This window comes from Marmota monax, unplaced genomic scaffold (assembly GCF_021218885.2).
Source record: "Marmota monax isolate L192 unplaced genomic scaffold, Marmota_monax_Labrador192_F-V1.1 WCK01_AAM20220418_F8-fsc00078, whole genome shotgun sequence".
In the NCBI taxonomy this organism is placed as follows: domain Eukaryota; kingdom Metazoa; phylum Chordata; class Mammalia; order Rodentia; family Sciuridae; genus Marmota; species Marmota monax.
The window spans coordinates 4,252,501-4,278,545 of record NW_026694865.1 but is presented as its reverse complement, the minus strand read 5'-3'; the positions used below and the strand labels follow the sequence as shown (position 1 = coordinate 4,278,545).

The 26,045-nt window shown below is 37.4% G+C and overlaps 1 protein-coding gene across 1 annotated transcript in view; it reads left to right on the top strand.

Annotated features, from left to right (window-relative positions):
- Iqch (IQ motif containing H) overlaps nucleotides 1–26,045 on the top strand; it is a 136,236-nt gene that overhangs the window by 1,765 nt on the left and 108,426 nt on the right. Inside the window, exons 2-4 of the mRNA XM_046426689.2 lie at nucleotides 5,123–5,251; nucleotides 14,291–14,367; nucleotides 16,469–16,507. Coding sequence (XP_046282645.1) covers nucleotides 5,123–5,251; nucleotides 14,291–14,367; nucleotides 16,469–16,507 — 245 coding nt within the window. The remainder of the gene's footprint in view (nucleotides 1–5,122; nucleotides 5,252–14,290; nucleotides 14,368–16,468; nucleotides 16,508–26,045) is intronic.

Below are 26,045 nucleotides of genomic sequence, written 5' to 3'. Positions count from 1 at the left end.
ATGTGATGGACATCAATCATTATCCAAAGTACATGTATGAAGACATGAATTGGTGTGAACATACTTTATATAAAAATAGAGATATGAAAAATTGTGTTCTATATGTGTAATAAGAATTGTGATCCATTCCACTGTCATGTATTTAAAAAATAAAAGCAATTAAAAAAAAAAGAATAAAGACTAAAAATGATCAAGGCATGCCTGGCCCAGGCCTCACCTGTGTCCCTATTCTCCACTGGTCCGGCTCTCTCCAGGTCTAGCCACTTGAGTCTTCTTGCTGCCCCTTATCAGGCCAATCACATTCCAGATGAAAATGAATGCCTAACCTTGACCTCAACCTGTAAAAGCCACTTCTGCAATCAACTCTTTTTAATTTTCATAGATTATCACATTTTCTAATCATGTATTTGTGAATTCATTTAATGTCTTCTCTGCTGCTGGAGTCTATGCAGTCTCTGTGGCTCACCACTGCATTCCCCAGTCCTCAGATCAGTCCCTGACATGTAACAGGCTCTGGAGAAAGAAATACTAGCTGAATGAATAACAAAAAGAACCAATCTCCAATTCCTAATCTATTCAACAGGAAAGTGAGAATGATCTGAGGATTTAATAAAACAATGGTGTTAAAGGACAATTTTTGATGATAAGTAAAATCATAACTCCCAAATAAAAATAAACATATATCAGAGATTTTATTTAACTCATCAATTAAAAGAGGAAATCTATAAAAGTCACAATTGGTTCAAAGGAGAATTCAAAGAACAGACACATTTGTAGATCAAGAATATTGAAATAAATTTGCATATAGATGCAAAATTGGCTTTTCTGTGAGAGAGAATCCTTCACCAAAGATTTTTATTTTCATGAATGTAGATAAGATTTATTTGCATTATTGTTCACTTTTTGTTTGTTTGTTTGTTTTTCAAATTAACCTTAGTATCTACAGAGTTGTAAAATAGCCTAGTCAATACCAAAGTTCAGACAATTGCTGGAGATACCAGCATTCCATTGAAATGTATTCAATATTTTTCTTTTTTTTTAATAATATTATTTTTCCCCACATTTTTTATTGGTGCATTATAGTTGTACATTGTGATATCTCATTATAGTTGTACATCCAGTATCTCTCTTGATTATTTCAAGACTTAAAAAGAAAACTTGTTTATCATCTTTACTTCTTTCTTTCAAATTATCTCAAACAAAATTATTCACAAAATAAGGCTGGTCTCGTTAGGTTTGGCTGGGTTATTTGCACTGAGGAAGCAAGAATGTTAAATTACTGTTTAGGACACCTAAAGCTTATTTTGCTGAAAGCTTTCATAAGGAATCTCAGACTGAACTTCTAAAATCATTTATTATTTGCTATCCTAAGGTTGGTAAGTCAAGGCCAAGAAATTTTGTTCTCCAGATTCCAACTGAAGGACCTATAAATTTGGGTCTTCTATTTAGAGCTGTTTCAAATATCCCAAGCTTCTTGGGCTTGCAGGATGTGGCCTTCCTTACCACGATGGAAATCCTATTAGCCGTGTACCACACTAGTTTTTCTGGGAGGACTTTGTTAACACTGGCACCAGAAAGTCAACCTCAGTCCTTTATAAGTGACTCGTCATTATGATTAAATAAAAATCATTCTCAAATATTCCATGCAAGGCCTTGGTTGCATAAGTGATTTTTCCATTTATATCTTTGTAAAAGGAGAACAGATCCTTATTGTAACTATGCAGATTACTCTGTTGCCATGAAAAGCAAGGAGATTCAATGAGAGTTTCTAATTGAGGGAGGCAGGGAGAGCTCAAAGAATTACAAGTTTAATTTTCTGATAATTTGAAGAATATTTAATTTATTGTATGTCCTTATTTATCTCTATAAGCCAGTCAAAACAGAGCTCCTTTTAAGGCTTTTATGCTCTAATTTAAGAATGCTTTCTGGAAATAAGAAAACCTCCTACATTAACAATGAGGGGTAACGGGCTTTCTGAGTGACACATACACACACGTATAGATCCAGGGCGTGTACACCTGAAATTCTTCAATTTCAGCCACAGCTGAAAAGTAAACACAAATACAAAAACTGAACACTACAGAATTACAGTATCAAAGTTGTTTTCCTTCCTCCTGGGCATATATTCCTAACTGATTTTAACTCACAATAGATGAACACTAACCAAATCTATTCTCTATCGCTTTTCACCCAGCAGGGAAATAGATCTCTAGAATACATTAATCCATTTACAGAGATTTCCAAATTTCCAATCACTGCAGCTACCAACAGGAAATAACTCATCATTTGTAAATGAAACAAAAAGAAAAGCAAAATAATAGAGAATAGAATTAAAGTTAGAAAAACAAATTTCAACAAAGTTCTATCACCACTTTGAATTCACCTGTGGGAGACAAGGAAAAAAAAAATGTGTCTGGGCTGGTGTCTGTGACACCATTTCTGATGACTTCGGGTGACTCTTGGCTTATCTTAGTGGATCCTCCAAACCTGTTAAAGGATGATTTTTTTTAAAAAAGTAAAGTCATGACTCTTACATAAATTGAACATTTCAAAAACTATATTTAACTCATTAATTAAATGAGACAACTAGTAAGATGTTACAGTTGATTCACAATATACAAATAAGACATATTTACAAATCAAGAATATTGAAATAAATTTGCAAATGGATGCAAAACTGGCTTCTCAGATGGAAGAGTTGTCCTCCATGTGACAGAACTTACTCACATGTGTATAGACAGAAATTATTTTCATTGCTATCATATATCTACACTTTAAACCTTCATCTTTACAGAATTATAGACAGTTTAAACAAAAGTACAACACTATAGCATCAGGTAATCTTCAGAGTTCCAATGTCTCCATTAAAAAAAATCCCCTAATCTCTTTTGCTTATATCAGAGTCTTAACTTCTTCCTTCCAGTTATGAATTTATACATATTTGTCTAAAATTAAATAAATTGCTTCACCCAGTACCAAGGCAAAGATTAAAATCATACTTATATTCTTCAAAATTCTCAGAGAATGAAACTGACTCTTTAAAGTATAATGATTTTTAAGGAGCTCTGTTTCTCACCTCTGCAAAACAGGCATAGTTCTTAGGCAGAGATTGGGTATTTACAGGTGGGAAATATTTGTGAAGACAAACAATTAATGTTGCTGTCACTGGGACAGGGGGCCTGAGGAGGTTTCCTCCAAGGGAGGTGGACCTTGACTCAGGCCATGAAGCTCCTTGACGTCCTTGCAGAAAGGAATCCAGGAACAGCTCAAAGAAAGGCACACACTTATTTTATTGAGAGAAATACACTCTGTGAGAGTATCACTACACAGGGTGGAGTGCCAGCATTAGGGAGGGAAATGCTAGCTCGATCTTAGCGAGGCAAATTCATACACGTAAAATCTATAGTACAGACTGAAGAGGGTATTTTTAGTTCCCCTTTGTGTTGGTAACTGGACATGTTCACCATGACTGACTAGGGGTTCTTTTGTTTTTGATGCATTCTGTTTTGTGACTTTGAACAGTACTCCCTTGGTGTACCTGTGGATGAGGTCTCATCAATGATTAAATAGGTTGTTTGTGATCAAGGTAAGTGAAAGTGACCATTAAATCTGGACTTTTAATCCAGTGAAAGTGGACTTTAAATCATAGCACTCTTGTGTTGTCCTGCAGATCCCCTTTTTGCCTCTCCTTATGTCTCCCATCCTACCTCATTGCTATTTTAAAGAACATATTACAACCAGTTCTAGTGTTATAAAAATTAAAACCTTTTTACTACTTTAAAAGAGGGTTTAAAGAGTTGTACACTGGATCAGTAGTTCTTAAGTTTGAAGTAGGAAAGATCGACCTGGAGTGTTTATTTAACACATATGTTACTGGGCCCCAATTCTGGTGGTTCTCAAACTTCGGTGTTCCTAAGTACTTCCTAGAGGCTCCAATAATGCAGATCCCCAGGCCCTGACCTCAAGCTTTAGGACGACTCTGAAATGGGGCCCAGGAATTTTCACTTTCAGTACGAAAATCTTCCTCCAAGTGAACTGCTCTAGGTAAACTGGAGATTTCTCTCTGGAATCATTGTTTGATAAGCAATGTCCTCATCAGCTCTCCAACCCTTCTGTGATGATTCTTCTGAATTCCTGAAACACAAAACTAACATCTTTAAAAGCAAAAAAATATAGTCACAGAGGTCTTAAAGCAAATGGAAATAATACTTAGAATGAGTGACAACTCCTTCAACTAATCCAGCTTGGTATACCATTTGTATACTAGGAATTTGTTGAGATCCAGAATTCCTAATTTTCCTTTCTATTATGTAATAGAACAGTGAGAAACTGAAATCCTACCACAAATTCATTACAAATAGTCCCCAAGTTTCTGGGTTTCTGGCTTCGATACAATAGATCTACCTTAATGAAAGTTCTGCCCCCAGCAGCAGGCTTTGTTCAATTATTCATATATTCATTGATTTATTCATTTGCTTACTTATTTAACAATGTCTCTTGTCCTTAAAAAGGCTTGGCTCCAGCCTTGCTGACACAGTATGGGTTCTAGGAATTGTAAATTAGTTGCATTAATACTAACGGGGTTGCTCAGTTACACTGAAATAACCCATTGGAGCATTCATATCTTCTGGTGAAATGAGAAATGTCTGGAGATAACTCCTTCTTTGATAAAGTATGACTGATTTTAACAACAGGGGCATGGTTTCAAGCATACAGGTTTTCTTTTCTTTCTTTCCAAACAAAGAATCTCCTTAGTTATTAAGAATGTGTGCCCAATTTCTCTGAATTTTAAAAAGAGCAACAATATTACCAATGATTGAGAATGTCATAAGTACAAGAAGTTTTAGTTTGCTGTGAAATTATATTTCTACCTTAAAATGAAATTACCTTCGTGCAATTTTATTTCATATTACTGCTACTGGAAATGACATTTTCCTTGGGTTAGAATATTAAGCTTAAATGAACGCTTACTAGCTATATTTTTTTATGCAAAGGATTAAGGCACTAGCTGTACCCTTACAAATAAGATGACGAATGGTAAGTTACACTTGTGAAGTTTATAGAGATCACACTTGGTGAAATGACTTAATTAACCTCAAATTCTGTTAATCTTCTTTCTTAGGGATTTTAAACATGATAGAACGAGGATTGATCCCCCCAACAGCAAAGATTACCTTCAGGAATCCACCCATTAGGCCCAAAGCAGCTCCTCTGCACAGTTTTGATGAATCGCATAAGATTCCAGTCTCTGGTAAGACACTGCCAACTCCACGCTTGGTTGGGGCTACACAGAAATCGCCTCCCCACAAAATCTCCCCTACTAGTGGGCAACTTTAACCCTTAATAATAGGACAAGATGAAAGTGGCAAATAGCCTGAGTTTTATGTTAACGAGTAAAGTAACTTTAAGGTAAATCAGCATTTCTGCTCTTATGGTGCTTATGTTCCAGTGGGAGACACAGACAATAAGCAGGTAAGTAAAGGAGAATTTAAGCTAATGATACATGCTAGAAATAAACGATATGGGTAAGAGTGAGAAAAGGGAGGAAGGGCCAGGAAATGCCTCTCAGAAGAGTGTGGCTTGAGCTGAGATCTAAAAGACACTCTATTTATTCCCAATTAGTTGTAACAAGTCTGGATTTCATTAGCTAATACTCTGTTTGTTTATAATTTTTTACATTTTTTTTGTGCATGATACTGCCCTAAATTAATTTTTTCCCCTGCCATGTTTTCCTTGGATTTTATTTTATTTTTTAAATTTATTTTTTAACTAACACAAAAATCATACATATTAATGAGGTGCCATGTTATGTTTCAATAAATGTATATATTGCATAATGTTTAAATCAAGTTAAGCAGATTTGTCTCATGAAACATTTATCATTTCTATATAGTGAAAACTTTAAAACTCTTTTTATCTAATCCTTTTATGTACAATAAGTTATTATTATCTACTATTCAATAATAGCACACCAGAACTTATTACTCCTATCTAGGTGTCACGTAGGACCCACCGACTGACATTTCCCATCCTATCCCCACCTCTTCTTTCCCCTGCCTCTGGTAACCACCATTCTACTCTCAGTTTCTATCTCCAAGATGAACTTTTTAAGATTCTATGTATGAGTGGCTCATGCATCTTTCTATGCCTGGCTTACTTGACTTAACACAGGGATGTCCCTAACCCTAACCCTAACCCTAATTCATCCATGTTATTGCAAATGACAGGATTTCATTCTTTTTATGGCTGAATGACATTCCACTGTGCGTGTTGTCCATGTTTCTTTATCCACCCATCACCTGATGGACAGGTTGTTTCCAGTTCTTGGCTACTACGAATAGTGCTGTAGTGAACACAGGAGTGCAGATGTCTCTGTCTCTCCAGTCACCTGACTTCATTTCCTTTGGATGTGTACCCAGTAGTGGGATTTCTGGGTCATATAATAATCATATTTTTATTTTTTGAGGAATTTCCATATAGTTTTTCATAATTTACAGTCCTACCAATAATGTGCAAGAGTTCCCTATTCTCCACATGCTCACCAGCACTCTTTATCTTTAGTCTTTTTGAGAATAACCATTCTCACTGGGGTGAAGTGATCTTTTTTGTGGTCTTGATTTACATGTCCCTGATGATTATTGATGCTGAAATTTCTTAATGTACCTGGTAGCCATTCATATGTCTTCTTTTGAGAAATGTCTCTTCCGATCTATTGTCCATTGTAATTTTTCCCCCTATAGAGTTTTTGGAGTTCCTTACACATTCTGGGTATCAAACATGTCACATGTATAATTTGCAAACATTTTCTCTTAGTCTGTAGGTTGTCCATTCACTCTGTTGATTTTTTTTTTTTTTGGCTGTACACAGCTTTTTAGTTTGATGTAATCCCATTTGTCTATTTTTTGCTTTTGTTTTCTGTATTTTGGAGATCTTTTCCAAAAAACCCATGCCCATTCCAATGTCTTGAAACACTCCCTGCCATTTTTTCTGAGTGGTTTTATGGTTTCAGGTCCTGTGTTTAAATCTTTGATCCATTTCGAGTTGATCTTTATAGCTGATTAGAGACGGGAGTGTAGGTTCATTCTTTTGCATGTGGATATCCAATTTTCCCAGCACTATTTATTGAAAAGCTTGTCCTTTCTCTAATGTGTGTTCTTAGCACTTTTGTCAAAAACCAGTTGGATATAGATGTGTGGGTTTACTTCTGAGCTCTCTATTCCCTTGGTCTAAATGTTTGTGTTTATGCCAATACCATGCTGTTTTGATTACTACAGCTTTGTAGTATGCTTTGAAATCAATGCCTCCTGCTTTATTCTTTTTGCTTAAGATGGCTTTTGCTATTCATGTTTTTTTGTTGTTCCATATAAATTTTTTAGAATTATCTTTCCAGTTCAGGGAAGAATGTCATTGTTATTTTATAGGAATTGTATTGAATCTGTAATTGCTTTAGGCCCTATGGGCATTGTTTTTTATCGTCTTCAGTTTCTCTTATCAATATTTGCAATTTTCATTGTAGAGATCTTTTGCTTCTTTGGTCAAATTTACTCCCGGGTATTTTTTTGTAGCTATTGTAAATAGGATGTGCTCTTGATTCCTATTTCAGATAATTTGCTATTGGCATATAGCAATGCTGCTGATTTTTGTATTCTGCAACTTTTGCTGAATTCACTTATTAGTTCTAATTTGTAGGGGTGGATTTTTTTTGTTTGTTTTTTGTTTTTTGGGTTTTTTTTTTTTTACATACAAGATCATGTAATCTAAAAGCAGTGACAATTTGACTTCTTCTTTTCCAATTTGAATGCTCTTGATTTCTTTCTCTTGCCTGATAACTCTGCCTAAGACTTCCAGAACTGTGTTGAATACAAGTGGTAAACGTGGACATCTCGTCTTGTTCAGATCTTAGAGAGAAAGCTTTCAGCTCTTCCCCGTTCAGTATAACATTAGCCATTGTTTTATTATGAATGGACTTTATTATGTTGAGCTGTGTTCCTTTTATACCTAATTTATTCATCATTTTTATCATGAATGAATGTTGAATTTTATCAAATGCCTTTCCTGCATTTATTGAGATGATCATGGGTATTTTTTCATCATTCTCTTGACATAGTGTATCACAGCTCTTGATTTGTGCATATGGAACCATCCTCACATCCCTGGGATTAATCTCACTTGAACATGGTGAATAATCTTTTTAATGTGCTGTTGGATTTTGTTTACCAGTATTTCATTGAGAATTTTTGCATCTATGTTCATCAAGAATATTGGCCAGAAAAAAAAAATATTGGCCAGTAGTTTTCTTTTTTTCTCTTTATTTGTTTGTTTGTTTTCTGTGGTTGTTGTTGTATCCATTTCTGGTTTACTATCAGAGCAATACTGGCCTCATAGAATGTGTTTAGAAGAATTCTTCCTCTTCCTCTTATGTTTTTTTGGAACAACTTAAGGAGAATTAGTATTAGTTCTTTAAATGTTTAGCAGTGAACTCAGTAGTGGAACCATATGGTCCTGGGTTTTTTTTTTTGTTTGTTTGTTTTTGTTTTGATGGAGGCTTTTTATTACTGATTCCATCTTGCTGTTATTGTTTGTTCATGTTTTCAGGTTTTGTATTTCTTCATAATTTAGTCTTTGTAAGATGTACATTCTTGGAATTTGTCTATTCCTTTTACATCATCAATTTTTTGGTACATATGTTTATAATAATTTCTAATGACTTTTTGTATTTCTGTTAAATCAGTTGTAATCTTTCCTTTTTTAATCTATGATTTTATTTATTAGAGGCTTCTTTCTCCTAAGTCTAGTTAAAGGTTTTGTTTATTTTTTTGAAGAACCAGCAAGGAATCAGCTCTTTGTTTGATCATTTATATTGTTTTATTGTTGTTGTTGTTGTTGTTGTTGTTTTTAGTCTCCATTTCATTTATTTATGCTCTGATTTTTATTATTTTTTCCTTTTACTAATTTTAGGCTTAGTTTGTTCTTGTTTTTCTACTTCGTTGATATGCAGCAGCAGGTTGTTTATTTGAGATCATTGTACTTCTTCCAATGTGGGCATTGATTGCTGTAAACTTCCCTGCTAGTATTGCTTTTGGTGTGTCTCTATTTTCATTTATTTCAAGAAAACTTTTAATTTCCTTCTTGACTTCCTCCTTGATTCATTTGTTGTTCCAAAGTAAGTTGTTTAATTTTCAGGTACTTGTTTAGTTTCCCAAGTTTTTCTTGTTATTTCTAACTTTACTGCACTGTGGTCAGAAAATATACGCTGTGTGATTTCAGCTTTTAAAAATTTATTGAGACTTACTTTGTGGTCTATCATAGGATCTATTCTGCAGAAAAGTTCCATTACTGGAGAAGAATGTGAATTTTTCAGCAGTTGGATGGAATGTTTTATTGATATCTGTGGGTCCAATTGGTATAAAGTATAATTTAACTCTATTGCTTTTGTTGTTGTTGGTAGTGGTGGTGGTGGTGGTTTTCTGCCTGGATGATCCATTCATTGCTGGAAGTGGATTATTGATATTTTCAACTGTTATTGTACTGGAGTCTGTCTCTCCCTTTAGGTCTTTTAATATTTGTTTTTATATTTGGGTTCTCTCATATTGAGAGCATACATAGCTAGAATTGTTATTTCTCTTCTATTGCTGAATTGACTCCTTTATCATTCTATAACAATCTTTCTCATCTCCTTTTACTGATTTTGATTAAAAATTGGTTTTCTCTGATAAAGTATGGCTACTCCTGCTTTAGTTTGGATTCTATTTGTATGAAATATCTTATTCCATCCCTTTGCTCTCAACCTAATGTTTACAGGTGATGTGAGTTTGATGCAAGTAACGTATAGTTAGGTTTGGTTTTGTTTTTTAATCCATTCATTCACTCTGTCTTTTAACTGTAGAATTTAGTCCATTTATATTCAGGATAATTATCAATAAGTAAGATTTTACTATCACTGTTATGCAACTTATTTTCTAGTTTTGTTATTGTTCCTTTCTTTCTTTCTCTCTCTTGCAGTCTTACTTTGTGGTTAAGTGAATTACTCTAGTAGTGTGCTTTGATTGATTGCTTATAATTTTTGGTTTGCTTATTATAGATTTTTGCTTGGTGGCTACTATGAGACTTACAAAAATATCTTTCGATTATAGTAAAGTATTTTAAAGTAATAGCAACTGAACATGATTGTAAAGAATAAAAACAAAGGATAAGAGAAATATACTAGTAACTTTCTATTTGCACTTCATTCCTCCCCACATTTTGAATTTTTGATAATCGTTTTCAATTTTGATATATGTCTTTCTATATTGCCTATCTCCCAACATTTAATGTAGCTATTATTATTTTTAGTTGTTTTGTTTTACAGTGTTAATACTAAAGATGTGAATGTTTTATTCTCAAGCTTACAATATTGGAGCATTCTGAATTTGTATAATTTCTCTTATCAGTGAGTTTATACTTTCCTGTTTTCTTCTTATTCTTTCTTTTAGTTTGAACTTCTTTTAGCAATTCTTGGAGAAGAGGTCAGTGGAGATATATTCTATCAACTTTTGTTTGTCTGGGAATGCCTTTATCCCTCCTTCATTTATAAAGAGTAGTTTTTCTGGATACAATAGTCTCAGTTCACAGTTTTATTTTTGTTTTTCCTTTTAGTACTGTGAAAATCTCATGCTACTGTCTCCTGGCCCATAAGGATTCTGCTGAGAATTCCGCTGTCATGTGAATTGGGACACCCTTATATATGTTTATTTTCTCTTGCAACCTTGAGAATCTGCTCTTTCTCTTTCACCATTGAGATTTTGATTATAAGCTGTCTTGGGGTATATTTGGTTGAGTTAAATTTGACTGGTGCCTTTAAAAAAAAAAAAATATATATATATATATATATATATATAAAATGTGGTGCTGAGGATTGAACCCAGTGCCTCATGCATGCTAAGTGAGCATCATTCTTCTGAGCCACAACCCCAGCCCCTGACTGGTGCCTTATGACTTTCCTGTATCTGGATGTTTGGGAGGTATTCTGTTATTATTCCATTGAATAAGTTTCTACCCCTTTGGCATTCTCAATCTTTTCTGAGCCCCAATAATCTGAATGTTTGCTCTTTCAATACTATTCCAAAGTTCCCATAATCTTTCTTCATTTCTTGTCACTTTTTTCTTTTTTCTCTTTCAATTGTATATTTTCAAATAGCCTCTCTTTGAGCTGACCAATTCTTCCGTTTGATCTGTCCTATGACTGATGCCTTCTATCTTGCTTTTAATTTCATTGAGTGTATTTTCACCTCAATAATTTGATTTTTAAAATTTTTTTCATCTTGGGTTGGGGTTGTGGCTCAGCGGTAGAGCACTTGCCTTGCACATGGTAGGCACTGGGTTTGATCCACAGCACCACATAAAAATAAATTAATAAAATTAAGATTTTTTAAAAAATATTGTTTTCATCTCTTTATTTCTCTGTTAGAATAGTGAAACATTTCTCTGTGTTTTCTTGAAGCTCATCAAGTTTCCTTAAAACAGTTATTTTAAATTCTCTATTTGAATGTTCTTCCACACTGATCCTATTTTAGCACCTTATTTTTAAAATATTTATTTATTTATTTTAATTAGGTATATACGACAGCAGAGTGCATTTTGATTCATTGTACACAATTGCAGCACAACTTTTCATTTCTCTGGTTGTACACAATGTAGCGTTGCACCATATGTGCAGTCATACATGTACCTAGGGTAATGATATCCATCTCATTCCACCATCTTTCCTGCCCCCATGTCCCCTTCCCTTTCCTCCCTCCCCTTTTCCCAGTCAAAGTTCCTCCATTTTTCCCATGCCCAACCCCCCAAATTATAGATCAGCATCCACTTATCAGAGAGAACATTCAGCCTTTGTTTTGGGGGGATTGGCTTACTTCACTTAGCATGATATTCTCCAACTTCATCCGTTTATCTGCAAATTGGCACCTTATTTTAAATATTAGGTGAAGTCATGATTTCCTAGAAGCTCCTGATGCTTGTTGGTGTGTGACATAATCTGGCAATGAAGAATTGGATATTTATTCTAGTCTTCCTAATCTGGCTTTGTGTTTATACTTCCAGACATTCTAAGCAAGCTGCTTATTTTCTCTGAGCCTGTAGTCACTTTTACTATTTCAGCACTGGATGGCACCTAGGTCCATATTTACTGGGAGTCTGCTGGTGGTGTGTTGTCACTGTTTCAATATTAGAGGACAATCCAAGCCCACATTTGTCCCAGATATACTATTAGGGTATTGTTCCGAAAGAAACAGAACAGTACCTAGAAAGAATAGTCTGTTCCAACAAGTCTTTCACTTGGGCCAGGGTAGATCCATATGCCTCAATCACAGTTAGTGGTGTGTAGTCAGGTACTACAGGATTTTGCCCAGCCCTGTATGAACTGGATGCACCAGCCCCAAGCTCCTATGTCACACGTTGTAGCACTAATGTCACCAAGCTGTGTCACACCCTGAGCCCACAGCTTGCCAATACCATCACAACACTGGGATAGATCCATGGCCCACACTGCTGTGAGCTATCTCAGTGTTATAAGATAGCTCCTGCAGATTTGGGCCTTACATACACTTTCCAGGAAGAAAGAAGAGGAAGCGAGTGGTATATGTCTCTTCCCAGAAACCTTTGAGTATGCTTTCTTTTAAATTTCACTGGTAACAAGGCTGCGGTTAAGGAAGGCTAGGAAAGTGAATGTTCCAGGGGAAGGGTTTGAGTTAGAATTAGGATTAGGAACATACTTATGCTAGATACTTAGGCTTAGTCTGACACATCATGAAAATTCTGATCTTCTTTGTTAGATATTTAAGTATTTTTAATATTTAGATATATTAAATTTGACTTCTACTGTTTATCTGAAATTAAAATTTAACTGTGCTCTTTATTTTTTGCTATATCTGACAACTATGGAAGCTAGGAATATTGTCACCCTGAAAAAATTTGGGGCTGTAAAATTAGCAAAGAAGAAGGAAAGATGACTACTACAGAGGCACATGAGTTTGTCCAGAAAAGACATTACCCCCCCTCACTCCCTGGCAATATTTATCATAAACATTTTCCAGGAGGTAAATTGAATAGCAAAAAGAAGTGACTTAATATTTTATTAAAGATGCAGACACATTCTCCAAATGCAAATGTTCCACAAAATGCAAGCCTGTACAAAATTATAATTTAGTGATAGCATTTATTTAGGTAACTAAGAAAATTCTTAGAGATCCCATCAACTGTGGATTATACACGTGGAATTATTAATCTTCAAGATCCTTATCCTATCAAATTCTATTAAAATCTGACAAAAATTCTTTAAAAGTTGCAAACCTGTCAGCTTCTATCTTATTTTCACATGGGAATAAAGTCCAAAATGGACAACAGACCAGGCTAGTGCAGAAGTCAAGGCAAACCACTTAGGCTTAAAGTGGGGTCTGCAGATGCCATGGCGCACAGACCAGGTGCGGGGAGGGGGGCCGGGGTGGGGGATGGAACACAAGTCCCAGGGAGGCTTCCTGGAAGAGGGAAACCAGAGAGGGCCAGATGCAACAAATAAATCCCTTGTATGGAGGTGAGTTTCAATGCTCTGGAATTCCTGCAAATTTTTGAAAGATGGCAGAAAACTTTCTTGTAGTCCACTTGAGGTAATGTGAGAACTGAGTTCTCAAAGTGAACTTCCAAATTATATATAGATATCCTTTACCAACACATTGCTTTTTATTGACATCTATCAATTCTTTTGACAGAAAAGGGGGTTGAGTACAATTGAGATGCCAGAACTATTAACTATGGAATTATTGAGATGCAAGAATTATTAACTATAATAAAATAATATAAATAATTAAAATAACCCTTATGGTGCCATTCACTTGTCTCACTCCTCCAAGTCATTTAAATGTTTGAGAATCATCTTTTATAATAGTCCACAATATACAATTATATCAATTATCCTGCACATGAATGTGGCAATCTGGTTGTTTAAGGAAATCTTACAGTAAAACATTTTAGAAGAGAAACATTGCTCTGATTTGTCTGCTTTTAAACTTTCATCTCGGCAGCTTGCATAAGGCAGGCTGACCTGGTGCTATTGCTCTCCACCCCCACCCCCTGCTTTTGGCTTTCTGTTTGAAGCCAGGGTCACAGATGTTTCATTGACTGCATATAGGAAAGACATAGAGTGAGCAGATGGGGGGCCATAGAGCCATTTGACTTTCAAGGTGCAAACCCAACAACATCCACCCAGTGCCTCAATCTCTTTCTGGAAGAGTTAACATTGCTCCACCTCCATCCACAGCCCCCTTCTATGAACCTCAGAAACCACCGCCGGCTCCAGCAGAAGTAGAGGTGTCTCACAAGAAACAAAAATTAAAGGTATTCCTATTTCTAATTACAGAAACAAAATTCTTTTTATTTATAATATTGTTTGTGAGGATTCGGGTGATAGCCACATACTATATAATGGTTCCTTTCACACAGAAAGTATTATTTCAGTTGCCATTGGGATGCATTTAATTTATGATGATGATGATGATGATGATGATGATGATTACTATTATTATTATTATTTATAGTGCTAGGGATTGAACCCAGGACCTCCCCCATGCAAAGCAAGTGCTTTACCACTGAATTACATCTCCAGTCCCTGATTTTGAAAGGAGTGGTGATTGTACAAGTCAACTCCACCAGGACACTATCACTGGGATCTAAGAAATTCATTATTATGAGATGAAGGGGCTGAGTCAGCCTATGCTGCTAACCGGTCTGGGGTCCAGGAGTCCAGGATATATTATCTGTTGCTTTACATCCAAGTTGGTGTTGTCCAGGGCATATCATTGTGAGGCTTTGTCCTTAGGCATAGGCTAAAAAGGCAAGACCTCCAGTTGTGCACAGAAAACCTCCTAAGGAGGAAGAAGCAGCAATTCTGTATTCCTTAACATCAGCACCTCACAGTCCAGTGAAATCCATCCTCAAGAAGAGATGTCCCCAGTTCAAAAGTGCTGGACTTTTGTAGCTGGCTTTCTTATGCTTATGGGCCACGGACAGGCTTATGATCATTGAAACTTTTTGCCACAGGAAGGAGACAGCTGGCAATGTCTTTTCTGGCTGACCCCATGTGGTCACGTTTTCAGCTGCTCTCATAAAAAAAGAAAGAGACACTGGAGAGTAAGGCTGAGGAAATGTATCCTGCTGTGTCTCCAGAGTAGCCTGCTTACCTGCTCCTCCCAGGCCTTCATCTCCTAACACCACATCTTCCTCAGGAGGTTTTCGCTGTATTCTCAGCAGTGGTGGCTGTTTCCCCTTCAGAGGTTTCCAAGCTGTTTATGTAGCAGCATGTCATGTGACACCCTAGTTGCCATGGCAAATATTTGTGTTACATGAAAAATGTGGGTAAAAAAATCAATGTAAATGGCCAAATCCCAAGACAGACAGGCCTTCAGGCAAGTGTTTGGCCTGCACCATTATTGTTTCAAATTCAGCTGTTTAACAGGCTGTGAGAAGGCCAAGGGCTAATGTGCAGAATGGAACAGGCGCAGGCACCTGTTTTGATTCTCACCCTGCTCAAGCGTTCAGATCCCACAGTTGCACTGAGAACAGATCTACAGGTAATACAAATATTGTGACTGAATTTTAGCCGGTAAGAAGTTTATCTCAAAAACAACTTTAAAAAAAAAACATTATGACATATTTTCTAAATGCTAATTAGCCCTGGCTTTAATTTCCGCTGTTGACTTCACAAAGCTTTCTCCTACTGCTAGAAGCAGTAATATTTAAAGACTTCTCCCTGTGGTCCCAGATTGGTACAACATTTCTGAATTGAAACTTCAATGGTAAATGTAATTATTCGTATACTTTGCTGAAAGTGTTCTGGGCATGGAAGTTAAAAAGCTAAGAGAGCCAGGCACAGTGCCACACACCTGTAATCCCAGTAACTCAGGAGGCTGAGGCAAGAGGATCACAAATTTGAGGCCAACCTGGGCAACTCAGTGAGACCCTGTCTCCAAAAAAAGAAAAAAAAAGGCAGGGGGGAGTGGCATGTAGCTCAGTAGTAGAGCACTGCTGCGTTCAGTGTCAGTACTGAAAACAGGTGGGGGGCTAAGAGAAATATACAACATGCCCATCTTTTGGATAGAGCCAGTTCAGACTTTTGATCAGGCTTCACTACTGGCCAGAGCAGTGCCACACAGAGAAGCCCTTTCTTATAAATTCTTCTCTAGCATTCCCTAGAAGTGGGACTTGGCATTTGATTATAGTTGTTTTTGTAAATATTTATTTTTGCCAGACTCCTTCCTAAAAGCAGAGGGGCTGGGAAAGTTCTTTCCAATCATTAGCAACTTCCTGCATGGAAAGAGGGAACAGGCTGGCCCATGGGGGAGGCAGGGAAGTCGGCAGAGGGACTCCGAGGCTTCTATTTGTTTGTAAAATTGCCCATGAGAGTCATTTTATTTAAACTGTGTCTCATTCTTCATTGTAGGTGAAAGGCAGAAGGTCAAAAGGACATCTTGATAAGAAGGTCTGTAATTTGTGTGACTAGTTGAAATTTGGGGTCTGTCACCTGATGTCCCTTCCTTTCTGCTGGAGGGCAAAAGTATGGGAGCCGCTTGACAGCTGGAGACAGCAACAAAGTTCTTTTGCACTTCCTTTATAAAAGAAATTAGATCATCTCTTTAGGAAAAAAACAAAACATAATTTGCTTAAAGCAGAATACCTTTCTTTGCCCTCTGCTGGGACAGAACCACTTCTCAGTTTTCAGTCCAACAAATGATTTAGCATCCTTAAAATCTGAATTTGAATCACATCAGTCTTCAACCTAATTCAAATATTTTCATCATTTAAAAGTACTCTGAAAAAAGACGAGGTTAAAAATACATTCAGCTGTCCCAGCACATGATTATGTGTGTGTACATGTGCATGTGTGTACACTCACACCCCACATATGGTGTGGTAGGTGGGGAAGGCTATGGGGTCTGGTGTTAAGCTGATCACAGCTAATGTAATAAAAGGGGTCAGAAAAAATGAAATTGCCTCAACATGGCAAGCGTGTGTGAGCACTTGCCAGGGCCGTGCACTGGTAATCGAACCTCTGAACATGAAATGGGTATGTGCTGGCTGGACTCTCCTCTTAGTAGGAAAGTAATTAACTTTGGCAAGTCACTTAAATTCTCTGCATCTCACTTTCCTCCTCTGACAAATGAGGACCATGCCTCCTTTTTCTTAGGGTTCATTCAAGGACATAGGAGTTCATGTATGTGAAAGTGCTTTGGTTCATTTTTAAAAGCATCTTCTAAACTTTCCTTTCTCGGTGATCTTCTTATCAGTAAAAATTTCACAGGAAGCTTAGCCACCCCTTTCAAGGAAAAAGAACCGACCTTTTTTGTCTTTTATATCTGCAGAGCTGCGACTTCTAAGGGCTCTGTTGCAACCCTGATTGCAGGTAGTCCTGCATCCAGACACATTACTCCTTGACAAACTAATCAGTGCAGTTAGATCCTTCCTCTGGTTCCCTTGACTTCTTATGAGGAACTAGTGAGCTTGATGCTACACTTCAAAAATAGAATGTGCTTTAAGAACACCAGGGCATTCTGTATGTAGAATATTTGTAACTGCTAATGTTGATTGAGCGTGTCCTGTGTGGGTGGCACTAAGCTCCCTCCACACCCGCTGAAGCCTCATAGCAGCTGCAGAACCTCCGTGGTCCTTACCCCACAGCCACCCAGACAGTAAAGGGCTGTGGAGGATCCAGCTGCCAGGGATCTGCTCTCTCCACATACCAACTTGTGACCTCCTCCCCACGGGCCAGTTCCATTACTACTACTGTTGCTGCCCCCACTACTATTACTAACGCTAGCCGCTACCATGTGCTGAGTGCTTGCTTCTAATGTCTTAAGTAGAGCATCTCCCTTCATCTCTCAGCAGTAGGTACTTTTATTATCCTTATTTTACTGGAAGTCACTGGGTACATAGAGAGGTTAAGTCTTCCAACAAGTAAATGCCAAGGCTGGTATATAAAACGGAACTCTGTGACTCCCGGAGTCCCAAAGCATTAGAAATTTTTATAGATCTCAATCATTTTTTATGGAAATCTTTCTAAAACATATTATACCTCTACCTATTCAGTGTAATTGAACATCTTCTCTATCTGCTCTCATGTTTGCAGATGCAGATGACAAGATTCTGTGTCTTTGTTTCCTTCAACATCAGTGCTTTGGTCCATTTTTAAAAGGATCTTCTAGATCCTTTTAAAGCTTTAGAGCTCTTCTGTCCCGTCTGCTTCTCTCAGTGCTGACTTAAGAGCCATTTCTGGTTAGTAGAGTAGTTAAGCAAACAACCCAAACTCCAAAAGTTGAATAAGTTTGAATCAGTTGGACCCTGCACAAAGATCCAAAGAATAAAATAAGCCATAGTAGAATTGGTAATATTCATTTTTTTGAGAAATTCAAGGAATTTTATTTTTAGAAATCTAGTTCAAAATTTTGAAGTTGTTGAGATTACTCTCTCAGAAAATAAATATTTTTGTTATCTTAAAGCAAGCATATTAACAACTGAAGTCACATAGTTCAGTTTTATATACTTAATTTTAATTAATATTTTAATAATTGTTTGCATGGGTAGAGAAAGTTAATATATTTATCAAAACATAAGAGTACAGACTAAATTCATGAAAACATTTGCTTCTGGGAAGAGGGAAAGAGATGAATGGAACTAAAAAGAAATATTATATATATATGTTTATTATAATATATAATATAAAATATGTAATATTTGTAATAATATATAATATATAGTATGTTTAATATAATATATTATATATGAGTATATTTTTATGTATCCTAAATATATATAAAAATATATATGACAAAGAAGACAAAAAATTAACAAGCATCTGTGGTAGTTTTTATATTTTTCTCTGTGCATCCAAAATGTTTTCAAGTTAAAATTCAAATAGAAGGAAAACCCTATTTCCCAAGCCACACCTCTGCTATAAGAATTCCTTTGATATAGAGAAACAGGTTTGGGTAATAATATTTTAATCTCAAACTTGGGATCTCACTTCTCCCAGTCATTTGTATGTTGTTACTTTTTTTTTTATATTTTCTCAGCATATACTTGTGATCTCTCTTCAGAAAACTGTGCTCATTGTAAGCATGAGTCAGCTGAACTATTTTAATCAGGCCACCTGTGTGATATTGAACATTCCCTGCCCCTATCTGTCCTCCTTTCCTCCTGTCTGTGTAAGGAGGAGATTCATGTTTAGGGGGCTTCCACATCTCCTTAATCCTCACCCACCAGCCCCAGGGAGAAGTTCCCAGCAGGGGGACTCTAGACTCCCCACACCCACAGCAGCTCTGTGGTTCTCCCTGTTTGCTGTGAAATTACATTTTGTATGAGTAGACTGTTCCAGGCTTGATGATATATACACTTTGAAAGCCACTACAGGGTATCTCAGCAGTTTTGGTCTTACATGTCCTACCTGGGGGGGATAAAGCTACTTCTAAAAGACTGCAGAATGCCTCCTTGGTTGACTCTGTGGTCCCAGTGCAATCTGGTCTCCTTTCTTGTCTTGCCTAAAGGTTTAGAGGGCAGATCTTACTTTGACAAGAATTAGAGCTCTATGCTGGGCACAGTTGCACATACCTCACCTGTAATCCCAGCAACTCAGGAAGCTGAAGCAGGAGGATCGAAAGTTCAAAGCCAGCCTCAGCAACTTAACGAGGCCCTAAGCAAATTAGTGAGACCCTGTCTCTAAATAAAATACAAAAAAGGACTGGGGATATGGCTCAGTGATAAAGAGCCCCCTGGATTTAATTCCTAGTTTTTTTTTTTTTTTTTAAAAAAAAGGAGTTCTGCAACCTGGAAATACAAAATGAGGTTCAAAAGCAAGTTTTATTATTTTTATCTATTTTTATCTCTTTTAGACTCATTTTCCATGTAAAGCCTCATTTAAATAAGAATAGAAGAAAAATCCAAAAACAGAAGGAAAAAGTATAGGATATTTTAAAATCATTTTCCATTTTCTGTCATTCACTAGATATTGCCACCCTCGCCTATGCATTTTTTACATAAATCCACATATTCAAAGTCAATTTAATTATATATTTTTATTTGAAAAACAATTTTTTTTCATGCAAGAAGTAATTGACGAGAGAAGCACCATGAAGATTGGTTTTGGGTTTGAGGAGTATTTTTTGGTACCAGGAATTTAACCCAGAGGTGCTTAACCACTGAGCCACATCCCCAACCCTTTTTATTTTTTAATTTTGAGATAGTATCTCACTAAATTGCTTGGGACCTTGCTAAATTGCTGAGGCTGCTTTTGAACTCATGATCCTCCTGCCTCAGTCTCCAGAACTGCTGGGATTATAGGTGTGCACCACTGTGCCCAGCATATGATTATTTCTATAGGATAATCATATCCTATAGATATGATTTTTGTAGGATTATCTACTGCACATTTTTATTACATGGATTAATGATAAACTAGAAAAAAATGTTAAATTATGAGCAAGTCACAAAATGATCTTTTTTGCATTATCTTTTTTAAAATATCTTTTTATGTGGTGCTGAGGATCAAACCCAGTGCCTCACATATCCAAGGCAAGCGCTGTGCCACTGAGCCACAACCCAGACCCATTTACTTTATCTTTTTCATTTAACAAATATGGAAACATTTTTAATAGCTACATCACATTCTGTATTAAAGATATGCCATAGTTTTCTTAGACATTATCATATCCTTCAACATTGAATTATAAATGCCAAATTATTATAAATTATTTCCAGTTATTATGTTGTCAACAAAATTGACCTGAATAGCTTTCATGTTTGTTTGTAAGTCTTTGTACTTAAGGTACTTTGTAGAGATACAACTCCTTGGCCAGGTGTGGACATTTTTGGAGTTGAGTAGCCAAACTTTTTCCTATCAGTGCTCCAAAATTCAAGCTATGGGTTTGCAAATAACAAATCACATGATCGTAGAACAGCTGTGTGCTGTGAGCCTAGTCCTAGTGGCTATGAGGTTCGGTTTTAGTATTCCCACATTCACTTGTTCATTCATTCAACTAATCATTATTGACCTTTTACCATGTGCAGGCAGCATAAGAGGCACTGGGGACACAGCAGTGAACAAAGCAAGTTGAATCCTTGACTTCTTGGGACTCTTTTTCTTGCAAAAAGATGATAAATGGACATTTAATGTAAAGTCAGAGAAGAAAAATAAAGCAGAATACTTATGTAGGTATAGAGAATATGTCAAAATGAAGAATTATAAAAATTCTGAAAGTGTTCTTCAGTGATCTGTGATCAACAGACTTGCTGTACACACATTTTTTCCTCAAGAAAATTGGAATGTCAGGCTTTCCTGGGTGGTAATAGGGGAACTTTTTGAGGCTGGCTCTTTTGCCTGCACCTACAGAGAAAATGATGATGTGCCTTTGCCCAGGGATCTGGGAATCAGGCTGCTTTAGATTCCCATCCTGTTGGCTTCCTGTACACATCCCCAGTGGGCTCAACCCATCCATCATATTTGTCCCAAGTGGTCCTTAACTGTGTCACATTCTCTCAGAGAATATTCGAAGAGTAGCAGAAAAGATGAAATCAATGCAGCCATAAAGTGAGTCGTGCCCTTAGAAAAGGAAATTTCACATTGAACTGAAAATAGACTCCATCTATTTAAAATATCTTCCTAATTCTGTTTTGTTTGATCTTCCACCAGAATTTGGTCTGCTGAGTATTTTTGTTCCGTGAGAGGGTATCTAAAGGTGGGGGTCTTTCTCCCCGGGATGATTCGGAGTTCAGGAAGACTCATTTCAACAATGATACCTTTCAAAGCAATTGCAGAATTTTTTCCCTAGAAAATTGCTGCTGATCCAAGTGGCCTTTATGCTCCATTCTCTTCCTTATGTCTCTGTTCAGTGAGTTTTCTATTTTTGCCTTTTATTCTCTTTATGAAGGTTAAGGACTCTGACTCTCGCTTTTAATTGTCATTTAAGTCTTAGGCAGTTTTATAATCTGAGAACTGTTTGTTGACTTGTAGATCTCAGAATACCAGAACATCATTGTTGGAGGTTTTCTCTTCAATCTTACAGGTTAGGTGGCAGGGGCAATTTGTCATCTATTTTGGTTTAAAAGTTGCTAGAAAGAATCGGTGTGTGTGTGTGTGTGTGAGAGAGAGAGAGAGAGAGAGAGAGAGAGAGAGAGAGAGAGAGAGAGAGAGAGAATTGATATAAAAGGAAAAGGAGGAGATCCCCCAGGTCTTTATCATGGTGCAGGAAATAATGACACTGGAGATAGCTACCTTTGATTTGATGGTTTTATTAGCTCCAGGCATATGGGCTGACACATTAAGTCAGAGAGCCATAGGGTGTCAATATTACAAGTTCCCTGAGTGATTCCCTAATGGAAACTGAAATCCTACAGGAGAAGTGACTTCCCAAGGCCACAGAGGAAGATGGTGACATGCCAGATTCTAGGTTGGAGATGAATCTTTACATCTGCCAGCTTCAATCTGCCACTCCTCCACCATACCATTTTCTGTCCATTAGTGCATTCATAGGGGTCAGTTCAACAGCTCGCTTTCCAGCCTAGCAAATAAGAAGAAATAGCAGGTCCAGGTCAGGTTGGCTCTGATGTAGGAGGCAGCAGGAGGGAGGAGAGCACAGCTTAGGAAGGGCCATGCAGGGCTCTGAGCTTTGAGGGCAAGGGAGTAGAGACAGCATAGGGTAGGGTGTGGGAGAGTAGGTATCACAAGGGACAAAAACAGGGCTGGGAAAAGGCAATGAGAGGGCGCAAGGACACATTCCATCTGGTGAGTCTCTTCCTTTAGTTCTGGATGGATCAGGGATATTTAGGAATGGGATATTTTTTCTTAAAGTAGCAAAAATACTGTCCTAGAAGTTAAGAAGATCAACCACCTGGTTTTATGATCTTGGATAAGTCATGTGCTCTCCCTGAGCCTCAGTTTCCTCATCTGTAGTAATGATCACACTGACGGGAGATGAGACACTGTGAAAACTTTTACATATGTTATAATCCTCACAGCAACTCTTCAGGGACCTCTCCCTTTTTCAGATGAGAAAATTTAGATTCTGAGATAGCAGGAACTTGTCCAAGCATATGTAGCAGACAGTGGCAGAGCTTGGGTTTCACCTGAGGTTAGTCGGGGCTCCGCCCCATGGCTCATTTTCCTGGGCCCCTAATCATCTATTGAGCAAAAGGCAGAATCAATGACCTTCAAGATCCCTCGTGTTTCCAAATTCAGAATTAAGCAATTATGCTAAATCTCCGAGCCTTGGTTAATTCATCTACTCTCTCTGAACATTGTATATATCTCTTGAACAATTCTAGCCAGTTGAAATCTTGATGTTTGTTCTGTACAAAGTTTATAGACCTTCACCAAAATTAAATAGGACCAGACAAATGGCACCCTAGTCTTTGAGGAATAATAAAGACTTTGTCTTTTAGAGATACACCATTCATTCACCAAATCCAAGCTCTCCCTAGAGCCATAGGGTGCCGAAGAGCTCATTCTTTTTCCTACAATGCAATTATTTAATTACTAATGGATATGTTGCGATGTTTAAGAAACTGAAATTTGGCTCCTAGATTCAAAAGTATTCTCAGTTGTCCTTCTAGGCAATGGAATGATTGACATTCTCTAAAGATGACAGCCATGTTGGATTATCCCAAATACTTGAGTCTTTACTGCTAGGAGAGCTTCCTCATATCCATTTGAGGGATCTAGTTTAATCCTATATCTACATGCCATCCTCATATGTAAAAATAAAAATTTTCATGAAGAAATTCAGCTTAGAAACATATTCCTTTTTTTCTGGATTTTTTTTAATGGTAGATATTTCTAAATGCATTATTGGGTCTTTTTGGCTTCACATTGGGTCTTACTAACACATATGATCATCATCCTTCTGTCCTGGTTTTGCTGTGGATTTTTAATTTTCCCTAAATAACTGCTCCAGAAACTCTCAAAGTTACCTAATTAGTGATTACACTTTGCAAATCAAGAAGAGCATCTCCCAGCTAGTTGACTCAGTCAGTTAGAGCAGGTTGCTAATAATTAGGCCACAGCTACAGGTCTGGGCTGTGCGTGAGCCAGTTAGTAAGTGCAGACAGCACACAAAGGTGAAGATAAGGCTGTGGTCCCAAGAAGGACCAGGCAAGGATGCAGATGTCCAAGAGACATCCATCCCTACTAAAAGGAAAAAAAAATGCTACTGAGTCATAATATCACGTTGCAATGATTGGAAACAAAAAGGAAGGGAAGGAGGAAGGGTGAGAGAAATGGAGCAGGAGGGATAGAAAGGAAGGAGAGAGGAAGGGAGGGAAGGAGGAAACCCAACAAATAATCCCAGACAAGTTCATGGAGATAAATAATAAAGGAGGACTCACAGAAGGAGCGGTATCTGAAGTATGGCACGACCCCTGATCAGGGCTCTTGTTCCTAGCGGGCCGTGACGCAGCTCCGTCTTTACCTGCTCGATGGATCTTGCACTGCTGATGCACTGCTTTAATTTGGGAAGCCTTTCTCTTGAGAGGCATGTCTTTTCTTGCTCTAAGTCTAAAGTGCTCCCATGTGTGGCATTCTCGGTGACAGATGTACTACAGTTATGCTTTAGCTGACTCCAAAGCCATAGCTTCCCAGTGCCTGAGTGGTCTATTTGATGTCCAAGAGTGTGTTTCCTCTGAGAGCAGGTCTTTGCTGGAATATCATCCAAGAAGGTAGGAAGGTATAATCCCTTTGTTCTAAAGCAGCCCCTGTTAAATTCTGCAATCCCTGCCCACCCAAAGGCTATTCTCTCAGAAGGTCCAAAGTGCAACTGCTGAGGTGCATCGAAGCCCTTAGAAAGCCTGTGGAAAAGTGCTAAGATCTGAGAGTCCTCTCTCTTCTCTACCCACCCCCCCAAGGTTATTCCATTTTCATGGATGACCCCACTTCCACATGACCCTCTGTAAGGACAAGGATTTCAAAAATACTTGAACACCTCCAAGGACACAAGAGCCTCTTTCCAGCCTCCCATCCATAGCTCTCCTTTTTATAGGAGTGTTGGAGTCTCGATGATGGGATGGATCTAAGACATGACTGGTGGGGCCAGCCAATTCTCTATGTGTCCATCTGTGATTATTTTGCACGTCTTGTCACTGGTGAAGCACTGTCATTTTTCTCTGAATTCTAATCTTCCTACCATCCAAGCCCATTCTTGAAGGAAGGCAGAAATGTAGCCACGGGCCATTCTGTTGGAACTTGTGCCACTTGTCCTCTAGCAGGAGTTGCAGCTCCCCCTGCCAGCACTGATGTCTGCTGAAGGAGGCCTTGCCCACTCTGTCTCACATCCAAGGTGAAGAAATTTACTCCATCTACCAGTCTGAGTTCTCTCTGGGCGTCCTGAGTAGATCAGAAAGGGCTTGAGTCTTAGCGAAAAGACTTTTCCTCTTAGGCCTTAAAGTAGCTCTGAAGTTAAAAGTATAGAAAGCTCACTGCTATATAAAGTTGACTTCTAAAATTAAAAGATATCTTCCATTTTGGACTTAATACTTGCTTTTTTAGTATTTTCACTTGAGATAATAGTCTAATTATTCCACGGCCCAGTACCTGAGGGAATAAAAAGAGAATTTGAAGTTTTGATTGTAATTGCTTATATTTTCTTACTGTGCCTTTATTGTAAGTATAACTCTTGGCTTACTTTTCTCTCGGATAGTTTCCTGCCTTGTATTTATAAATTACTTTCAGTGACATTTATTTAGTAAAGACAAACTGTGAGCTGCTTAGGAGGCTGAGGCAGGAGGATTGTGAGTTCAAAGCCAGCCTCAACAACTTAACATGGCCCGAAGCAACTTAACAAGAGTCTATCTCTAAGTCAAATAGTTTTTAAAGGGCTGGGGATGTGATTCAGGGCTCTGTGATTAAATGCCCCTGGGTTCAGTCCTCAGTACAAAAAAAAAAAAAAAAAAAAAAAAAGACAAACTATGAACAATCTAACATACCAATATCACCACAGAGCTGTGGCATAATAATTACTAATAAATTAACTGGGACTAAA